The sequence below is a fragment of the Canis lupus genome, chromosome 3, assembly GCF_003254725.2.
Source record: "Canis lupus dingo isolate Sandy chromosome 3, ASM325472v2, whole genome shotgun sequence".
NCBI lineage: Eukaryota > Metazoa > Chordata > Mammalia > Carnivora > Canidae > Canis > Canis lupus.
In genome coordinates this window covers 59,706,590-59,726,066 of record NC_064245.1, presented here as the reverse complement: position 1 = coordinate 59,726,066, position 19,477 = coordinate 59,706,590, and the positions used below count along the sequence as shown (strand labels likewise).

At 54.1% G+C, this 19,477-nt stretch overlaps 1 protein-coding gene across 1 annotated transcript in view; it reads right to left on the bottom strand.

Annotated features, from left to right (window-relative positions):
- SORCS2 (sortilin related VPS10 domain containing receptor 2) overlaps nucleotides 1–19,477 on the bottom strand; it is a 459,215-nt gene that overhangs the window by 37,828 nt on the left and 401,910 nt on the right. The window contains exons 9-11 of the mRNA XM_025437086.3: nucleotides 11,522–11,701; nucleotides 6,752–6,898; nucleotides 805–907 (exon numbers count right to left, since the gene is read on the bottom strand). Of these exons, the coding sequence (XP_025292871.3) occupies nucleotides 805–907; nucleotides 6,752–6,898; nucleotides 11,522–11,701 (430 nt within the window). The remainder of the gene's footprint in view (nucleotides 1–804; nucleotides 908–6,751; nucleotides 6,899–11,521; nucleotides 11,702–19,477) is intronic.

Sequence of the window (19,477 nt, the reverse complement as noted above, 5' to 3'; positions counted from 1 at the left end):
CATTTTCCCTTCCCTCCTGGCAGTGGCACTAGCAGGGGCGGGGGCTGTCCCAGTGCTGGGTGCAGAATGGCCCATAACCCTCAACACACAAGGAAGATAAGACACCCGCTGCTGCCTAGCAATACGCTTTCAAAACACATACTTTTAATTTTGAAAGATTATTTGAAGTTAAATAAACCTTAGTTTAGCTTGTGTTCCCTCAGCGCACAGGTACTCACCCCCGAAGGAGGCTCTAGTTAACCTACATTGACAGGCACATGCACGACTCTGCTTTGATATTTTTTCTCACGTTTGTTGTATGTGTCTCTCTCACTCCTTGACTGAACTAGAACCTTCTTCAGGAATCAACATGTCAGCCATGACACGAATCATTCTTCCATCCATCCATCCATCCATCCATCCATCCATCCATCCATCCATCCACACATGCATCCACTTCTTCCTCTATTGATCCATTCACCATTCTGTGATCCAGCCATCCAACTGTCCACGCTTCCAGCCACCACCTATCCCTTCACTCATCCTCCGATGTTCACCCCTGTCCCATCCTTCGGTTGGCCATCTATCCATCACCCATCTATCCATCCATCCATCCATCCATCCATCCATCCATCATCCATTCATCCATCATCCATCCATCCATCCATCCATCCATCCATCCACTCATCTTCCCATGCAGCAACATGTATTGTGTGCCCACTCTGGGCCATGCATTCATCCCTTGGGGTGTGCCATGACTGTGCCAGGCCCAGAGCCATCCAGCTCTACCCTTGAGGATGGAGCTCCCCTCAGGCAGCCTCCTACCTGCACCCATGATGAGGCCCGGGACAGTGTCTTTGGTATGCACGGTGCCCGACACGTAAGGGTTGTCTGCCCATCGCAGGTGCAGATGGAGGTGGCAGTCCGGCTGCAGGCGGGGGGAAGAAGGGGCCAAGGTCAGCATTCAGGTGGGAGACATGTTCCCAGGAAAGGTAGGAGTGAGGCTTTTCAGGTGGGAAGGCAGAGGCAGGAGCATCTGGGAGGAGGGGATGAAGGGCAGGAAGGAGGCTCTGGGGCTGATTGCAGAGTGGAGGCCATCGGGTCCAGGGTGACTGGCTGTGAATGAAGCCAGTTGGGCTTCTCCAAGGGAGGGTTCTCCCAGCACGAAAGAGCGCTCCCAGCATGGAGGGGGCATTCCCATGTGCAGTGCCCGATCACAGAATGCGACTCCTGGAGCCTGCATAGCCTGTGGCCACATCTGTCCGTCTGTCCATCCATCCATCCAGACCTGCTCCTGGGGGCCTTCTAGCAGCCACGGTAGCCCAGGCACCATGGAACAGCTGCAGACACCCCAGCAGCCCTGCACCTTCTGTGAAGAGCCCAGCGGCAAACATCATGTGTGTCCAGAGGGCAGCACTGGGGGGCATCCTGGCTGGAGGGGTAGGAAAACCGGGTGTAATGATAATTCCAGTGGCGACCCACGTGGGCTGACGGCTGCCTCTGTGCCAGCGCTGAGCTCAGCACTACACGTCACTGACGTTCTCCACATCCCCGCCACCACCCGTTTCACCAGTGGGGAAACTGAAGCAGAGAGCATGTAAGCGACCTGCCCAAGGGCCATGGTGGGGCTGGGCTACCATCCAGGGTGCCTGGATCTAGTGTCACACTCAGAGCCTGCGGGTGTCTCCCTGGGAGGGGATGCGCTTCCATCCAGGCCAAACTGGGCCAGGAGCCTCCCAGGAGGAGGAGGCATGAGCAGCTTCCTGTCTGGCCTCCTGGGGGGAAGAGACCCCCTCACACCCACCTGTCTCCTCCTGGCCACCTGCACTCCAGCTCGTCCCTGGGTGGGCCTGGGGGTCCAGGGAGGACAGACGAGCTGAGACGGATATGCCCTGTGGCTGTGGCCTCCCCGAATCTCCCCAGACCTCACAGGCTCAGTGCCACAATCTTGCCGGCACCCCTTGGGCACCCCCATGACTGAATGTAGAGCCATAGGATGAGCTCCCAGGTCTCTACACAGCACTGCGGGGGCGCCAGGGGCTTCACCTGGCAGGGACCATCAGCCATACCCCAGGGCTGCCCATCGCACCTGCTTCTTCTCTCGTCTGTCCTGAAGCCTGGGAGGTGGGCTCTGGAGCCTGACTGGCCGGGCTCACCTTGATAACACAGGAAAGGGAGCAGGAGGCCCACCAGAGACCTTAAAGGGGTTCTTGGGGTCAGCCTTTGGGGTGTCCCCCATGTCGAAATTCCCCAGGCCTGGAATAGCTGGAGCCATGGACAGGGCTATGTTTTCAATCCTTGTACCCACTAAAAGCTGTGTGACTCTGGAAAAAGTGCTCAGAGTCTCTGGGTCTCTCTTTCTCTACTTCACAGCATTACTGGATTAACACAGCACAGCTTTTGGAAAGAACATCGGGGTGCCACCCACCCCCAGAGAACATTTGCTTAATTTCTTACTTATTAGAAAAGTAATAATTTCTTTGGCCCTCTTTTATTTCCTGGAAAAATCTCCAGTTTAGAATTATTGTGGAACCAAGTACTGAGAGATCCAGCTTCTAATTTGGGAGGCGCCTCTAATTTTGTGGGCCACTCTAGGCCTCAGTTTCCTCACAGTGACATGCAGGCAGAGGCACACAGGAGTGACCCTGTGACCCCCGTGCCTCTAAGTTAAAAACAAAACCATTTAGTAAGTTGGACGGTGACCCAGGTCAGACGGCACCAGGTGGTGGCCCCAGGGCCCAGTCCCGTTGGGACCTGCTTTCCTGTCTGTGCTGGGCTCCTAAAGATGGGTTAGCTGTGCCCTGTGCACTGGGGTCATCCACATGAGAAGCCCAGGCAGGGAGTCTACAGGAAGCAAATGGTGCCGGGCAGGGGCTGGGCGTGGGGTGGGGATTGTGGGGTGGGGGAGCCCATGCTGCAGGTGAGCACAGAGTCACTGAGTCAGTGGAGGAGAGCCCAGTCTAGGAGCTCTTGGATCCAATAAGACAAACCTCCCTCCCAAAACTGTGGAGTAAGACTTTGCCTGTTCAGGTTTTCTCCTGACTTTTTATGATTGAAAAGCAGATTAGGGAGCTAGTCTCTTTGGTGAGACCACTCAGTTATCTTCTCCTCCTACCTGGTGACCAGACACTAAGGGGCAGAGAGATTCCTATGACCTCTGTGGGCAGGGCCAGCTCCCAGGGGACGGGCATCCTGGCAGGCATGACCTCTGTGGGCAGGGCCGGCTCCCAGGGGACGGGCATCCTGGCAGCCATGACCTCTGTGGGCAGGGCCGGCTCCCAGGGGACGGGCATCCTGGCAGGTGTGACCTCTGTGGGCAGGGCCAGCTCCCAGGGGACGGGCATCCTGGCAGCCGTGACCTCTGTGGGCAGGGCCAGCTCCCAGGGGACGGGCATCCTGGCAGGTGTGACCTCTGTGGACAGGGCTGGCACCCGGGAGATAGGTACCAGTCATGACCTCTGTGGGCAGGGCCGGCTCCCAGGGGACAGGCATCCTGGCAGCCATGACCTCTGTGAGCAGCACCGGCTCCCAGGGAACAGGTACCCAGGTGTCCATGACCTGTGTGGGCAGGGCCAGCTACCAGGGGACGAGCATCCTGGCAGCCGTGACCTCTGTGGGCAGGGCCGGCTTCCAGTGGTACAAGATAACCCTGAGTCAGAAGAAAAAAGCCTCACCAGGGACATGTTAGAGAAGGGAGGTAGCACAGCCCTGCCTCGGTGCCCCTGGTTTCCGGGTGGGCCAGGTGGGGCCTGGAGCTGCCCGCACTCTGGGCTGGCCTCCTTGGGCTGCCACCAGGCTTTGCACGTCTCCTGATGCACCGTGCACACGGTATGACCGTGTGTGCAGTGGGCAGAGCACGGCAGAGGGTCCTGCGTCGAGGAACCTGGCTGTCTCCCCTCACCCCTGCTGGTGGGCTGTCCTGGCGGAGCACTCCTTGGGTTCTGTGCGGTCAGCTGTGGCCCACAGGATGCTGGCAGGTGCGGCCAGAGCTGGGGTCCCCTTTGGGGCCATGGAGGGCCTGTGGACAGCTCTCTTCCAGCCAGTCCTGGAGCTGCTAGGGGGTGCTCTGCTGGTGTCTGGCAGCTTGACACAAGGCCTCATCATCGCCCCCAGACATGTCTGAACCGCGCAAATGGAGGGCTGGGTGAGCAGGGTGAGGTGGAACTGTGGGGCCCAGCCCAGGGCACTCAGATACCCTGATTCAGGGAAAGGGCTGTCAGAGGGGGTCAGGGGTCGCCCCCAAGGGTAGGTTGGTGCCACAGTATTATGTGCTGAATACCCTGTCCCGAGAAAGGTGGCCCCAGGGCTTGGGTGGGTGTGAGGCCAGCCACATAGGGAGACCACGACACTCCCAGCACCCCCTCCTTGACAGCCTGGGTTTGAGAGGGGCTCAGAGCTAATGGGTTTTCATTCTGAATTAAGATGCAAACTGATTCAAACCACTTCCAAATAGGATTTATCCTCCCAAAACAGAACCGATCCCGACACTCATCTATGTCATAAGTCCCCGTTCCCAGCAGGAAATCTGCCCAGCAGAGAGCCAGGCTACAGCCCGGAGAAGTGCCAGCAACCCAGAGTTAAGAGAAAGACAGAAGACAAATCACACACATGTCAGGGGCCCCGTGATGACTCTTGAACTGCACTATAAGCTAAAAGATTGTCATGAAAATCCCCGATTATTATTATTTCTGGGTGATCCAGTTATGGCTGGACCTCATCTCCCTGTTTACACACTTCTGTATTCGACAATAGGCAGGAACGCCCTTTGCAAGGAGAAGTGAACCCTCAGTTCATGCAGAGGACACGTGGCCGAGGGAAAGACACAGCCAGTGAGGAAAGCCAGGCGAGCGGCCAGGCTTGTGCCACCCCGTGCCCCCCGCGCCCCCCGCGCCCCACTGCACCCCCCGCCCCGTGCTGCTGCCACCACGTCCAGAGACACCGCCTTCGCCTTCTGTCTTTTGCGCCCCGCCGGCTTTCTCTCTCCTGGCGCTCGCTGGGTTCTCCACAGGCTGCTGGGGCCGCACACTCCACCAGCCTCCTTTTACTTCTGTTATTTTAATGCAGGGACATGAATCTCATGAACGTTATCTCCTCACTGAGCTGCATAATTGCAGACAAGAATCTATTCTTAGCAAAAAACTTGCTTTGACAGATTAATATGGCTTAACTTTGCTGCTGATGATACAAAAATGAGCCCTTCGCGGCATTCCTGTTCTCCGAAGACTTTCTACAAGCGGCAGGTAATTACTTCCTCACGAGGGTCGACAGGTGTTATTTCCCTGCAGTCTCGGTGGGAGGGCCCTGTGCCGAGGCTGGGTGCAGGCCCCGGGGGGCAAGGGGAGGCCTGGGCCCGGGCTCACCGAGCAAGGGCCGTCCCCGCCAGGCTGACGCTGCTGCCCGGGGCTCTGGGGAGGGGGGTCAGCGTCCCCAAGGAGGAGGGGGGACCCACTCTGCCTAGATTGTTCTATACTCCGGCAGGGTAGGGGGGCGGGGGTCTGTGCTGCACAGATCCAGGCAGGATCCCAGGAGGGCAGGACTGTCTTTTGGTTCGTGTGTTGATCTACTCCAAACGCCCAGAACAGCGCCCCCCACACGGTAGCTACCCGTGTATCTTTACTGAACAATATCCCTATAACATAGACACCGTCCTTCTTTCTGTGTACAGAGAGACAGAGCTACAGACGGGCTCAGGCATCCGGAGCATGGTTCCTACCTCCGAGGGACTCACAGTCACGGCCAGCGGAAAACAGAGAAGCAAGTTTTCAGGTGTCAATAGGAGTTTGCTGGATGAAGCAAAAGGAAAAGGCATTCCAGGCCCACAGGACAGCATGGGAAGGGGGCAGTGCAGACAGGAAGGGACAGGCTCAGCCCTGCCTGCTTGCTCTGTGCAGCTCTAACTCCAGACCCCATGCCATCCCACTCCGAGCAGCCAGGGGAGGTCCGGGTGCTGGGGCTGGCGGGGAGCTCCCCATGGAGCAAGGAGAGGCAGGTCCGCGGGGCGCTGAGCAGCCTGCCTCAGGCCAGGGCCCCTTAGTGCTCCATCTTTCCACCCCACAGGCACAGGCCTGCATGTCACCCACACCTCCCGGTGGCCAAGCAAGGGCCAGAGAGAAATCCAGCCTCCTGCCCCCAGGGCAATCAACAAACTGGGGCAGCCTACACTGGTATCCATGAGAGAGGCACCCCTGGGATAGAGGGACTGGCCTGGGGCTCGAGACATTTGGGCTGCGGCCCAGCCTGGCCACTTATCCCAGTCACCCCCCTGCCCCCCAGGCAGAGTGCACATCCTGGTCCTGCACGCCGGCCCATCGATCTAGCAGACATAACACAGCAAGCTTGCCGTGTGCTTGCCTGCTTCTGCTCACCCCCTCACACCTCTGCCATCGCCATGAGGGTGTGCCAGCACTGGTCCCAGGAGGAGGGAGAGGCTGGATACAGGGAGCAGACCCCCTCCAAAATCAGCCGCCCTCTACATCTGTGAGTGAGCCCCGATGTGGAAAATGTGAGACTGTTGTTGCAGCTTTGTTACACAGCAACATTGCGGCCAGCGCCGACTGATGCACTGCTCCCTCTGACCTCCAGGTAACCCTTCAGTAAAGGAAGGAGCTTCACGGGACCCTCTCTGCCATGCCCAGAGGAGTCTGTGGTTCCTGTCTCCCTGATGGCCCTTCTCAGACATCCCTGCCTGAGCTTCCGGAGGTTCCTTCATGGATGCCCTGTGCATCCCCCCCCTCCAACCCTGCAGTCAGTGCGGGATCAGGGAGGCACTTACTGGCTCACAGTTGGTGGGTTTTCCATTCATGTCCGTGCTGGGTGGCCTCAGGTGATCCCAGTCACGGCCCTTGTTGTAAGTTATAAGTGTGACCACCTTGCCATTGGTTTTTTGGTTCGCCAAGAAGACTCCTTTCACCCCTCGGACCTGGAACAGCAATGCAAGAAGTGCCATAAATACCCTATCCGGGGAGCCCCCTGACAACAGAGCATGCACCATGTGCCAACCCCTTGCTAAGAGCTCCGTCCACAGGGCCGCATTTCACACCGGGAAGAGCCCCAGAGCTGAGGTGATCTGCATACATTCTGGAGGTGAGTGTGGCTCAGGGGGTGAGGATGACAGACTGTGGCCCCCAAAGCCCCTGGGTGCCTGCGTGACACAGAGCTGCCGTCCCAGGCCCAGACGTTGGCTATCAGACAGTGAGCAGAGCCCTGGTCCTGCCATGCCTGGGTGTCACGGTCACCCCATCCCCACACGAGAGCCCCTGAACCATGCCTCCCTCCACTGGACCCACAGGGCCTGGGCCGATGCCAGTACGCTGGGCTCTCCTCCAGATTCCCTCAGCTCAGCCCCCACAGAAATGCCAGGTAGGGAGGACAGGGGGTGGGCACTGACCACCCCCTCCCTGGCCAGGGTCTCAGGTTCACCTTGTCCCCCTTCTCAGTGTTTCCAGGGTGCCCGTGCAGTGACCCAAACACAGCCAACAGTTGGCTACTGACTGGGCCCATGAGAAAGTCTGAATATCAGCAAAGGCCTCTAGGTCAGTGTCCTGAGCACACATAGGCGGGCTCTCACCACCAGTTCTTCCCAAACGAGGGCCTCGGACATACAGCTATTGAGACCCACCAGTGTGGCCGGGCCCCCAGGAGCCTCCTGTGCACCTGCGGCTGCGGCTGCTCCTCCATGGGCAGCATGTCACTACTTCTCGGAGGGAGCCCGAGAAACCAGAGCCTCGGGGAGCCATGGGATTTACCCAGGCTGAGGAATCTGCTTCTGTCACATGACGATGCACAGTTCCCGAGCGCCTTCTCTGCAGCAGGCAAGCGAGGTTCAAGTGCACCATCAAGGAGCTGCCCATGACGCCGGGGCCAGTGCTCCCCTGCACCCAGCACATAGGCCCACCACGTGTCCCCGCATGGGGAGAGCAGGGCAACCGAAGGAAAGACACGAGTGGAGGGTAGATGTGCACCCTGGGGCTGCCGTAACGGAGTAATGTGCGCTGGTGGCTTATAACCCTTCATTGCGTCACAGTTCTGGAGGTCAGAAGTCCAGCACAGGGGTCTCCCTGGGGTCGCAGGGCCGGCTCGTCCTGGAGGCTCCAGGCTCTGACCCTCCTCGTCAGCACTCCCTTTCAGGGACCCTCTTGATCCCACCAACTTTAACTGCCCTGTGCCATGTGCATCTACACAGGATGCCACTCCAGGTGGGAAGGGTGTCCAGCCCCCATCCTGCAGACAAAGCTGGACCCTGCAGCAACAGCCTGGGGCGTGGAGGACCGCGACCCCTTCTCCCACACATGGTGACATCGTTCTGCCTCCTGCTCACCTGGGTCCAGCGCTGGGTCGAGGGGCCTCCCTGACACCCTAAGGGCAGGTCACATGAGGATTCGCCCAGGGCTGGGTGGCTTTATTCCACAATTGCCATGTCATGTTCTGCTGGCCTCCGTGAAAACACCTAGCAGCCCATGACAGCACGGATGCCTCATGTCCGGGTGATGGCAGATGGCACATGGTGGGTCTGGGCAGCACCCACCCCAGGCTTCCTGCAGAGGGCCGCGGCTCCCGACATCGACGTGACCTCACACAGGCCCCTTCAGGGCTGTATTTGCTCCCGTGGCTGCCGTAACCAAGCACCACAAACTGGGAGGCTAACCAGACATCCGTCCTCACAGCCCAGAGCCCAGAAGCCCAAAATTGAGGTGCGGCTGGGGCTGCGCTCCTCCTGGAGTTCCCAGGGAGGACCCTCCCTTGTCTCTTCCAGCATCTGGTAGCTCAGGGGTCATGGGCCTGTGTCCACATCTCCCCAGCGTCTCCCCTGTCTTCACGTGGCCACCTCCCTGTGGCTGCATCTCCTCTTCTGACTCCAGGGGACCTTTGTCCTTGGATCTGGGGCCCGGGTGGAGAATCCTCGTGCTCTCATCTCAAGGCCCTTCACCTAATGACAGTGGCAAAGACTCTTTCTCCAGCCAAGGTCACGGGCACAGGTTCTAGGGACTGACAGGGCCACATAGGCTGGGGGTCCCCATTCACCCGGCTATGATGGCTGCCTCCCACCTGTGGCTAGGACTCTTCAGGGGCAGGGGCAAGACGGGGATCCCCTGAACCCCCATTCCTAACCCAAGCTCCAGCATGGAGGCATGCAGAAAAGGGCCACTGTCTCTCCTTGAACCTGGGGCGCACACCCTGCTGAGGTGCCAGCTCACGGCACCTAAAAGCCAGGCCTTCTGGCGCGGTATTTGCCTGTGACATCTGCGACAGAGCATTTTTCCCGGATGTGCCATTTGAGAAAAGATAACCGTGATCGTAAGTGGCACATGGGGAGGACCTCGCAGGCCAGGTTCCGGGCCAGGTCTTTCCTGCTCGAATTCCTGGGAAAGGCCACTGCTCAGTATACGGTGGAGGGCTTGTGGAGCACAGACCTGGCACCAGACACTGCTCTCCGTGTTCAAGGAGCCCTGTGTCCCTGAAACTGCACAGCGATCCTATGAGGAAAGCGCCACTGCCATCCTCATCTCTTGATGAGAAACAGAGAAGCACAGAGAAGTTAAGGAACCTGCCCAAGGTCACACAGCAAACACAAACCAGAACTGGGATTTGAATGCAGGCTGTGCAGCTCCAGAGCTGTGCTTGTAACCACAACCCATGGCCCCCATCAGCTGGATTTCAGGGAAGCAGCGTCCCCCGTGAGGTGGGTGGGCAGCAGGTGTCACCTATATGACAGGCCACTGTGAACCTCCTCTAGCTCCTCATGTCCTCTTATTTCGTGGTCTTTGTCCACAGATTACTGTTCCCAAGTTCCCCAGATGGCTAATTTCTGCTCCATCTCAACTCAATCTGCATCCTCTCCTCCAGGAAGCACTCCTTGACTCCCACCCTGGGCTGGGCGATCGCCACCCACTGCATCCCCTGGGTGCTGGCACACAGATCGGAGCCACTGTTGGGAGCTGGTCTTCTCACAGAGGCCAGCAGCTCTGTGAGGGGCGGCGTGTTCCTCCCTGACCCGAGGGAGAGGCCCAGAGCCTGGCATGTGGGACCAGCGCCGCAGACACCTGTGCACACAGTGGGCCATGGGACATGTCCCTGTGCCCAGCCCCTGGTCCTGGTCCCCTTCCTGAGCCACTGTCACCCGCTCCCTCTCCCCCCGCCAGCTGTGCTGTGCAGCAGCCGGACACCATTCAGTGCCAGGTCTGGGATGTGCCCAGTGCCTCCCTGGAGGTTCTGCAGGACAGGGCCTGGGGAGGGGGACGGTGGCCACCTTGGACAGGACAGGCCATCTCTAGCAAAAGATCAGGGCCACAGACAGTGTCCCTCTGCTTCCCCCTAGGGAAGCAGCCCTGCAAATGGGCTCTCATTGTAAACACGATTACATTCATTCCTTTCTTGGGAAAGTGGTTCCCTGCTGCTCCTTAACAGCTCAGAGGTGAAGGCAGGAGTGCTGGATTTCTCTGGAGGCTGCCTCCAGCCTCCCATGCGGCAGATGAACCCCACTGCCTGCTCCAGGCTCTGCTAGCATCCACACACCCACACACACCCCAGCATTTACTGCAGTAGGGCACTTGCTCTGTTCCCACGGGGGTGGGGGGCTCCCAGAGGACAAGGCATGAGCTGAGAGCCTAAAAGTGAAGGACGGAGCCAGGGAGCACCAGCCAGGAGGCTGGCACCAGGCTTGGGGCCTACAGGCCTGGGCTGGTTCTGGTTTCCTGGCTTTGTTTCCTGTGTCTGTCCAGGCAGGTTGCTTACTTTCTCTGAGCTTCAGGCTCCTGACCTGGACATGGGCCGAGAGGCCCCCTCTGTGGCTCTGGTGTGACCAGAACAGAGGAGGTGACCATGACAGCCCAGTCCAAGAAAGGGACAGTGTCATGGATGTCTGTGGAATCCAAGTACCGAGTGAGATGGTGCAGGGGTGGCACCTGGCGTGGGAGCCAGGAGCCCGTTTGGAGCCTCCGATCGGGCCCTCACGTCAGAAGAGCACGAGCACAGGCTTCCGTGGGAGACAGTTGAGGCAGGGCTCCAGGGAGAGTGCAGGGGGAGCGGCAGCGAGGCAGGGACGCTCAGGGTGCTGGGACAGAGTCGGAGCCGGAGCCTCTGGCCCTTAGGTACAAACCACACTGCACCGGCTTTCAGGCTTTGGAGTATGAGCCAGAACTGGCTTTACAGATGGTGGCCTGCGATCCCGGCCGTGATGCAGACCTCTAACAGTGACCCCCAATTCAGCAAACTAGAGCGCCCCAAAGAATCCCATCCCTTCTCAGCATACCTGTATTACAGAGGATTTGCGCTCCATTATCAAATTTTGAACTTTGTCAAAGAGACTATGTTTTCCCTCTTTGTCTGAAAGTACCTACACGGCATCCTCTTGGCCTGCAAAGCCTCCATCCAATACATGGTCCCTCACCGAAATATTTGCAGACTTGAGATAGTCTTAGAGACGATGGGGGTGGGGGGAGGGGCGGCAGGGAGAGAGTGAGGAACGCAGTGAGGCCTGGCCCCGACACCCTGCACCCAGCACCCGGGGCCACACCCCCAGATCTCTCTCTGGTGATCATCCCACCTCAAGGATGTCGATGACCACACTCTCCTCCGCCTGCCGGGAGCTGCGCACGTCCTCCAGCACCAGAGAGTAGCGCACGCCGCGCGGGTCCGACTGGTACAGGTTGTAGGTGTCCATCTGGTACCACTCCTGCACCGCCACGAACACCTGGTTCTCGTCCGTGCTGATGATCTGCAGATCCTGGGAACACGTGGTGGGGGGGAAGGGTCAGAGGTGAGCAGGAGGTGGGCGTGGGAGTGTGAGCCCTGAGGGGATGGGGCAGGGCTCAGGCCTGGGGGTGCTGCTCACGGCTCTCCCAGAGTCCCACTAACCCAGATTTTCATCCTGCTTCTGCCCTCGGCTTGGTGACCTGGGACAAGTCCCTATATTCCCTTGGGCCTCAGTTCTCCCACCACCAACACGGAGGTGATGCCCTGGCCTCCATACTGGGTTGTGGGAGGGACGGCCCAGGCACACAGTGGGGCACACGGAGGCCCCCTCCTCCCAGCCCTGTGTAGGCAATCTGTCCATCTGTCCCTGTTGTGTGGAGGACTTCTTCCTCCATGCACCTCCAGTGTCACCTCTGGGGACACAGGGGCTGAGTCTCCCCTGCAGGCCCATCCTGAGGATCGGGTGAGTCTTTTGGTTCATGCACTCACGATGCATTCATTAGGCACCTACTGTGTGCCAGGCACTGTACCAGGCGCTAGGCCTCAGCAGGGAGCCACAGGCGGGCTCTGCCCTCGGGAATGTCCCCTGGGGGATGGCAGGTTTGGATTAAGCCACCCGGCAGTCATCTTGAGGCTCCATTCCGAATTTTACAATTCAGAAACAGACAAAACCCAATCACATAAAAGGGAAGAAAAAGGAACCCCGGACCATCCTTGCTCCATTTATCTTTTCTCTCCCAGCCAGTGCACAGCGCTGGGTGGGAGCCCTGGGAACAGGCCCACTTCAGAGCCACAACAGGCTTGTACTCTCCAGCACTACTTCCCGTCTGTCACTCCAAAACCTTCACTGCCCTGCTGGCAATACAGACGCTGAAAACGCAAGGGTGAGGCCGGGCATCACCAGCCAGCACCTGCAGAGGAGAGGCGGACCCCTCCATCCCCGCCCAGGGCAGGGCTGCCGCACTTTCGGGGAATGCTTCTCCCTATGTCTTCCCAGCTGGTATTAGGCGGGAACAGATGGGTAAGCTTCTTTGTCTAATAGCACACTGAGTCTCTATTCTGTCCAGGGGGTGAGGCCTCCAGCGGATGAAGGTCTGGCTGCCTGGGTGGGACACAGCAGTGATGCCTGCCCTGCCCGCCCTCCCTGCCCCACCCCTGTGCTGTAGGGGCTTTGCAGAAAAGGGACGTGTAGGGGCTTTGCAGAAAAGGGACGTGTTGCTCTGAAGCACTGACCATGCACCTCCCAACCAGGGAGGCCCCTGCAAGCACGAGCTGGGGCCCTTTGTCTACAGACTGAATTCTAACACGCAGCAATGACTGGAACCAAGAAGCTTGTCACCAGGGAAGATTGTCGAGGTCAGGGACACAGGGCTTGGCAGTTCCCATCCACAGTATGAGAGAAGAGGGTCATGGGGGAGTCCCAGGGATGCATGTGGAGCCTGGCACGAATCAAGCTTATCACTGCTCTGCTCTCCCAACCCCCGTCCCGTTCCTGTGCTCCCGGCCACAGGCCAAACTGCACTGTGTCCATCGGGGTTTGGTCATCCTGCTGCCTCAACAGGAGCAGGTGGGCCCGGGCTCAGGCAGTGCCTGCATCCGTCAGACACCACGCACCCAACATTTACCGCTATGGCATGAAATCCAACCTTGTCTCCTGTGCACCTGGGCAAGTACACGGGAGAGATGCTTACTAGAATCTGGGAAGCAATGAAAAATGTATGATGTGGCTAAAAGCTGCCAGCAAACCCATCCCTAGATGGGACCTGATACTAACATTCAAAAATGTTTACTTTGGGGCCTTTTCCCGAGTGTGAGTGATACGTGTTTTTCATGTACAGCCTGCAGCATCCCGCTGTCTCTCATTACATGGGGAGCACGCTCCTCTGTCATGAGAGTTATGCATAAACACCATTTTTAATGAGTACGTGCTATTCCATTTTGTGGATGTACCATGTCTCTGAACGATTTCCCCGCTGGCGAGCCATCAGCATCTCCAACATTACATGCAGAACAGTCATGAATGTTCCTACACGTTGGTCTCTGCCTCTCTGATCACGTCCTGAATGTAAATTTTAAGAGATATTGCTGCATTGGAGAATATGAGCATTTTTAAAGCTCCTCTTACAAAGTAAATCACTGTCCTGAGAGTTTATTCATTCTTTGCCCTCCAGCATGGCTAACGGGTGCTCAATCCACTTCATGCATGCCAATATTGAGAACGGCCTCTTAAGAATCTTTGCTGATTACAGAATATGGTAATAGATAATAGAGAAGAGATAAATAATGTGCAGTGCTGGCTTACATTTTAATTTATGTCTCTGTCTCTAAAAAGAAGAGTTAGAAGCCAGAAACATTTGTTGGTTCCGTTTTTTTAAACAAAGGACATAGGTAAGAGTCTGATGTCTGTACATGTATTTGTAGATATGTGTATGTGTATGTGTGTGTGTGTGTGTATAGCCTGGGGAGATACTTGGAATACCAAGTTGTCAATATTTGTCACTGGGGAGAATTAGGTTTGGTTGCTAGTAACAGAAACTGGAGGGGGAAAATAGTGATTCAAACAAGATAGCGCCTTCCTCCTACATGTAAAAGAAGTCCAGAGGTGGACAGGTGGATACGGAAGCTGGACAAAGTCACCAGGAACAGAGGCTCCTTCTGGTTGCATGGCAGCTCCACTTCTGAACGTGTGGGCCAGATGTTGGAGACATAGCTGCTTGTCGTTGCAGGGGGAGCTGGGAAATGTGGTCTTGTACTGGTAAGCAATGTACCAGCTAAAAATGGGGGATTTGTTAAAGCAAAGACACAGGGAAGAATGAATATTGAGAAGTCTCTAGGAGTTTTACAGCCATTATCTTGAGGAAGGAGGAGGTAGGACTGTTATGGAAATAAGAAATGGGGAAGCAAGCCAGTAAAAACAGTATATACACCCGTACTGTTCCACTAGCTGTAGGGAATACATTTTAAAGAAGTGATTTTGGAAAGCGTAAAAAGCACTTGTAATAAGCATGATTAGGGAAATTTCCCTGTAGACTTTTACATAAAGTGCACAGAACAGTTTAATGAACCAGCATCTTCATCACATTCTGTGAGCACCTTGCATATATAGCAACTCCCCGCCTTCCGGCTCTGAGGTTTCCAATGAGAAATCTGCTGGTTACCTCATTGAGGATCCTCATACCTGATGAGCTGCTTCTCTCTTGCTGTTTTCAAGATTTTTATTTTGTATTTTTTACTTTTTAATCATTATTTTTTATTAAGTATAGTTGACATACAGTGTTACGTTAGTTTCAACATATTGATTCAACAATTCTATACATTATGCAGTGCTTACCAGGATAGGTGTAGTCAACACCTGTCACCATAAAATATTATTGCAATATTGTTGACTATATTCCCTCTGCTGTACTTTTTTTCATCTCTGTGACTTATTTGTTTATTTTTTAATTATTTTTTATTGGATTTTTTTAATCTTTTAATTATTGATTATAATGCATCTGGGTGTGGAACTCATTGTGTTCCACTACTTGGAGTTCATCAAGCATTTTTAAACACTTATATTCATGTATTTCATTAATTTGGAAGAGTTTGGGCCATTGCTGCCTTTAAAAAAAATAAGGTTTCATTTATTACATTTGAGAGATAGAGAAATTGAGGAAGGGCAGAGGGAAAGGGGGTGAGAAACCCAAGCAGACTCTGCACTGAGCTTGGAGCCCAACACAGGGCTCAATCCCATGATTCATGAGATCATGACCTGAGCCATAATCAAGAGTTGGATACTTAACCAACTGAGCCCCCAGGAACTCCCATTGCTTCTTTACATAACCTCCCTGCCCCCATCTCACGCCTCTCCTTTTGGGATGCCCACAATGCATATGTTGATATACTTGCTGGTGTCCCACCAGCCCCTCAGATGCTCACTTCTCTTCAATCCTTTTTCTCTTTCTGTCCCGCAGACTCCATAACATCAATGGTTTCACCTTCAAGTTCTCAGAGTCTTTCCTCTGTCTGCTCAAACCTGCTTTCCAACCCTCCTAGCAAATTTTGCATTTCAATGATCGGTTGTTTTCGCTACAGAATTTATTTTTGATTCCTTTTAACATTTTCAACCTATTTCTTGGTTGTGTCTATTTTGTTCATTTGTACATTGTTTCCTTGACTTGCTTCATGGTTTCCTTTAGCTCTCTGAGCATCTTCAGGACAGTTGTAGTAAAGTCTTTGTCTGGTAGGGTTGCCATCTCGTCTTCTCAGGGTCAGTTTCTATTGCTTTTTCTCCTTTGATCGAATTTTATATATATATATATATATATATATATATATATATATATATATATATGTGTGTGTGTGTATTTATGCCTTGTAATTTGTTGTTGTTACTGAAAGCTGGATATTGGAATCTAATAATGTGGTAACTCTGGAAATCAGGTTCTCTCTTTTCCTAAGGGTTTGTTGTTTTTTGTTTCTGTATCAGGGATCAGTCTGAGGTAGAAACTTAAGTGAACCTGAGATCTCCCCTGGGCATGCTCGGCGACTTTTCTAAATTTCAACATATGTGTGGTTGCTTTTGAATGTCATAGTCTCTAAATGTCCAGCTCCCAAAAGGGGAGAAGAGGGAATATAAATGGAAGTCAGGGGGTGGAAACAGGCTCTGACCTTTAAATCCCTTGGAAGCTGCTTCGGCTGGTACTGGTTGCAGCAACGGCTGCGCACCAGGATGCCTATACCTCCATGATCAGAAGCAGCAATCAACCCCCAGTGCAGACCCCCAGTATTCGGAGAATATCCATGTGCATGCTTCTCCAGGCACATGAGCATAGTGGCCTGCCGCAAGGCTGGGGTGGGGAGTGGGCTGCTGCTATCATGGGAAGAGCTGAAATTGTGGAAATTAACCTTGATTTACTGTCCAAATGTTCCCCTGGATGCTGCAAGCCTCTGAATAGACACCCGAGTTCTAAAACAGTTGCACTGGACAGATTCTGTAGGAGCCACTGTTGTCTAAGTGAGAAGATGGGGAGCTGATGCTTCCTGCCCCACCACCTCCCCTGCCGCCTCTTCCTCTTTCATTCTTTTTTTTTTTTTTTAAGATCGATTGATTGATTTGAGAGAGAGAGAGCACATGGACACGGGGGGGGGGGGAGGCTGAGGGAGAGAGAATCCCCCAAGCTGACTCCCGGCTGAGTGGGGACCTCAATGCAGGGCCCAATCCCATGACATGTGAGACCATGACCTGAGTCGATGCCAAGAGTGAGATGCTCAACCGACTGAGCCACCCAGGTACCTCTTCTCCTTCATTTTTATGCTTTGTGGGTTATATTTTATTTTATAAAAGGTATTACAAATAAAGGACTATTTCACTTTAAAGTAAATTTGCATTTATTTTAAGCTTATGAATGTTATCTGGATTTTTTTCCCTTTAATCTGTTTATAGCCTTTGCTGATTTTTTCTTGTTAAAAAAGGTGGTATTTAAAAAAAATCATTACAAGTAAATAACTCAAACAAAGCATGCTGGCAAAGATAATAAAAACCTGTTTACCTTTTCTAGTTTCTACAGACAGGTGAATTAAAACAGAAGAATGGTACCAATCATGCCTTTTGAAGTAGAAGGAATGCCAAAAGAACTGATGCAACACAAAATCTGTCAGGGCTCTGTTGACACTGATGGGAACAGAAGGCTAGTTGAGGACAAAGCAAAGGGTGACACTCTGCTAATGACCCCCCCACCCCCAAGTGGGATGTGTGTGACATTCCTCAGGCACTCTTGGCTGCCCTAAGGCTAAGGAAAGAAAAAAACACAGAGTTAACTTATAGAGATCACAATCCTGCAAGACATGAGTCCCCTTCAGTTTACAAATGCCCTAGCAATTTATAAGAAAAAGCCATTTTTATCGATAACCTAGCTTCCAGAAGGAAATGTAGATACAATGAAATGTCCTTATAACCTGCAGCCCAGTGACAGATACTTGAAGTGAGCAGTGATGTGGGAAACAAAGGTAGAAGAGAAATTATTAAATTTCCTTACTACCTACAACCCACTGACAAGTCCTGGAAACAGGCCGAGTGACATTCCTCCAGGAGCTCAGCTGCCTCGATGTTGATACTGAGGGCAAAAGGAATCCTAGCCCAACTGCAGGATCCTGTCAGTCTACTGGAACATATAAAATTCCTTTAGAAGCTTCCTTTATCTCTACCTCCCAAGATCCATGTTGGGAATCATCCCCCAAGCGTATGACCCACCGACATGCATCTGAAGGGTCTCAGGACTAGGGTTTTATTAGATGGTAATAAACGACCTTCTCCCAACAATAGCCAATCCCCTCCAGGTCCTGGAAACCCCCGCTTCCAAATTCCTTAGACACTTCCACTCTCTCTGACCCCCTCCCAACTTGAAAGTCTATCATGGATCACCCCTCATGACCCCAGGGCAGCTCTTTATGCCCATGGGTGCCATCCCCGTGCTTTAATAAAATAATCTTTTTTGCACCAAAGACGTCTCAAGAATTCTTTTTTGGTCATGGGCTCCGAACCTCACCTCACCAAACCTCACCTATATTCCAAAATTACATCAACACCGGTCTGTCCCAACTTTGCCAGGGGTGCGGTGGGACCCTCTTAGAGGGCAAGCAAGCTACATAAATATTTAAATTCTTTGTTTAGATGTCCTTCTTAAGATTTTACCTTGAGGAAATAAAACAAATACCTGCAGGCACAGTGTGTAAGCACTGCTGCCCTGTTGGCAAGCCTGACAAATGGAAACAACCCAAGTGCCCAAACAATAGACTCTGGCTTAAACCAGGTGAAGTCTCCTCAACAGAAAGTTCTACAGTCCCTTTCAGTGGATCTCGCGCATCATTCTGGAAAAATCCTCACGATACAACATCAGGCTGTAGACTGAGTGCCCACAATGATTCAGTGACATAAAAGTCACCTGGGCATGTGACCAAGGAGGGCAAGAACCCGACAGGATCTTGCAGATGAGGGATGGGGTAACGGGAGGGGGGAGGGAGGCTCCTCTCTGGTGTAATTTCTATTGTTTTCCCGATGTAATTTCGTTTAAAGAAAAAAATAAAAGACAGAGGTGGATTGAGGAGAGAAAATAGGCAAGAGTCACAAACTCACCAAAGAACGACAAAATCTGACCAGGAAACTCAATTAGCCGGTTCTACAGGCTGCTGGTGGGAGACCCTGCGGCCTGGCCTCTCCCCTGGATTTGGTGAAGAGGAAGCAGACCTGCTGTTCTGCTGCACAAAGCACTCAGCAAGATGATAATGGTCTGGGGTCAGGGGGGGTGGGGGGGACAGGGAATGTTCCCAAGAGCAACCCAGCTGCCTGTCTATCATCCCCGGCTGCCTGTCACTGGCTCGGCCCCAAGTGAGCATACTTAGTGCCAATGCAAAGTCACAATCCCTTGAAACTGGATGACACGGGGACTTGTATGTTTCTCTTTCCTGCCACCCACTTATGATGTGCAGGCTGTGCCTTCTATCAAAGCCTTAAGATTCTTTTTGATGACCCCCTTTCCCCACAGAGATGGGGATGAAGGAAGCTGGCAGGTGATGCTACCGTCAAGGCTCTGCAGTGGGGCACCTGCAGGGGTGCCTCCCACAGACCCCATGGGTGACTTTGAGGAACACACATTGCCACCTCATCACTGCAGACAATGATGCTGAGGCCCAGGGAGCTGCAGCCAGTGCTCAAGACCTCAGAGGTCACGACTTGTGGCCATCAGCTCCTTAGAACTCCTTCAGAAGTGGCCTGGCTGCTGGTCCAGGCAAGGGGCAGCAGCTGCCCACAGTTGGGCCCCATGTCACG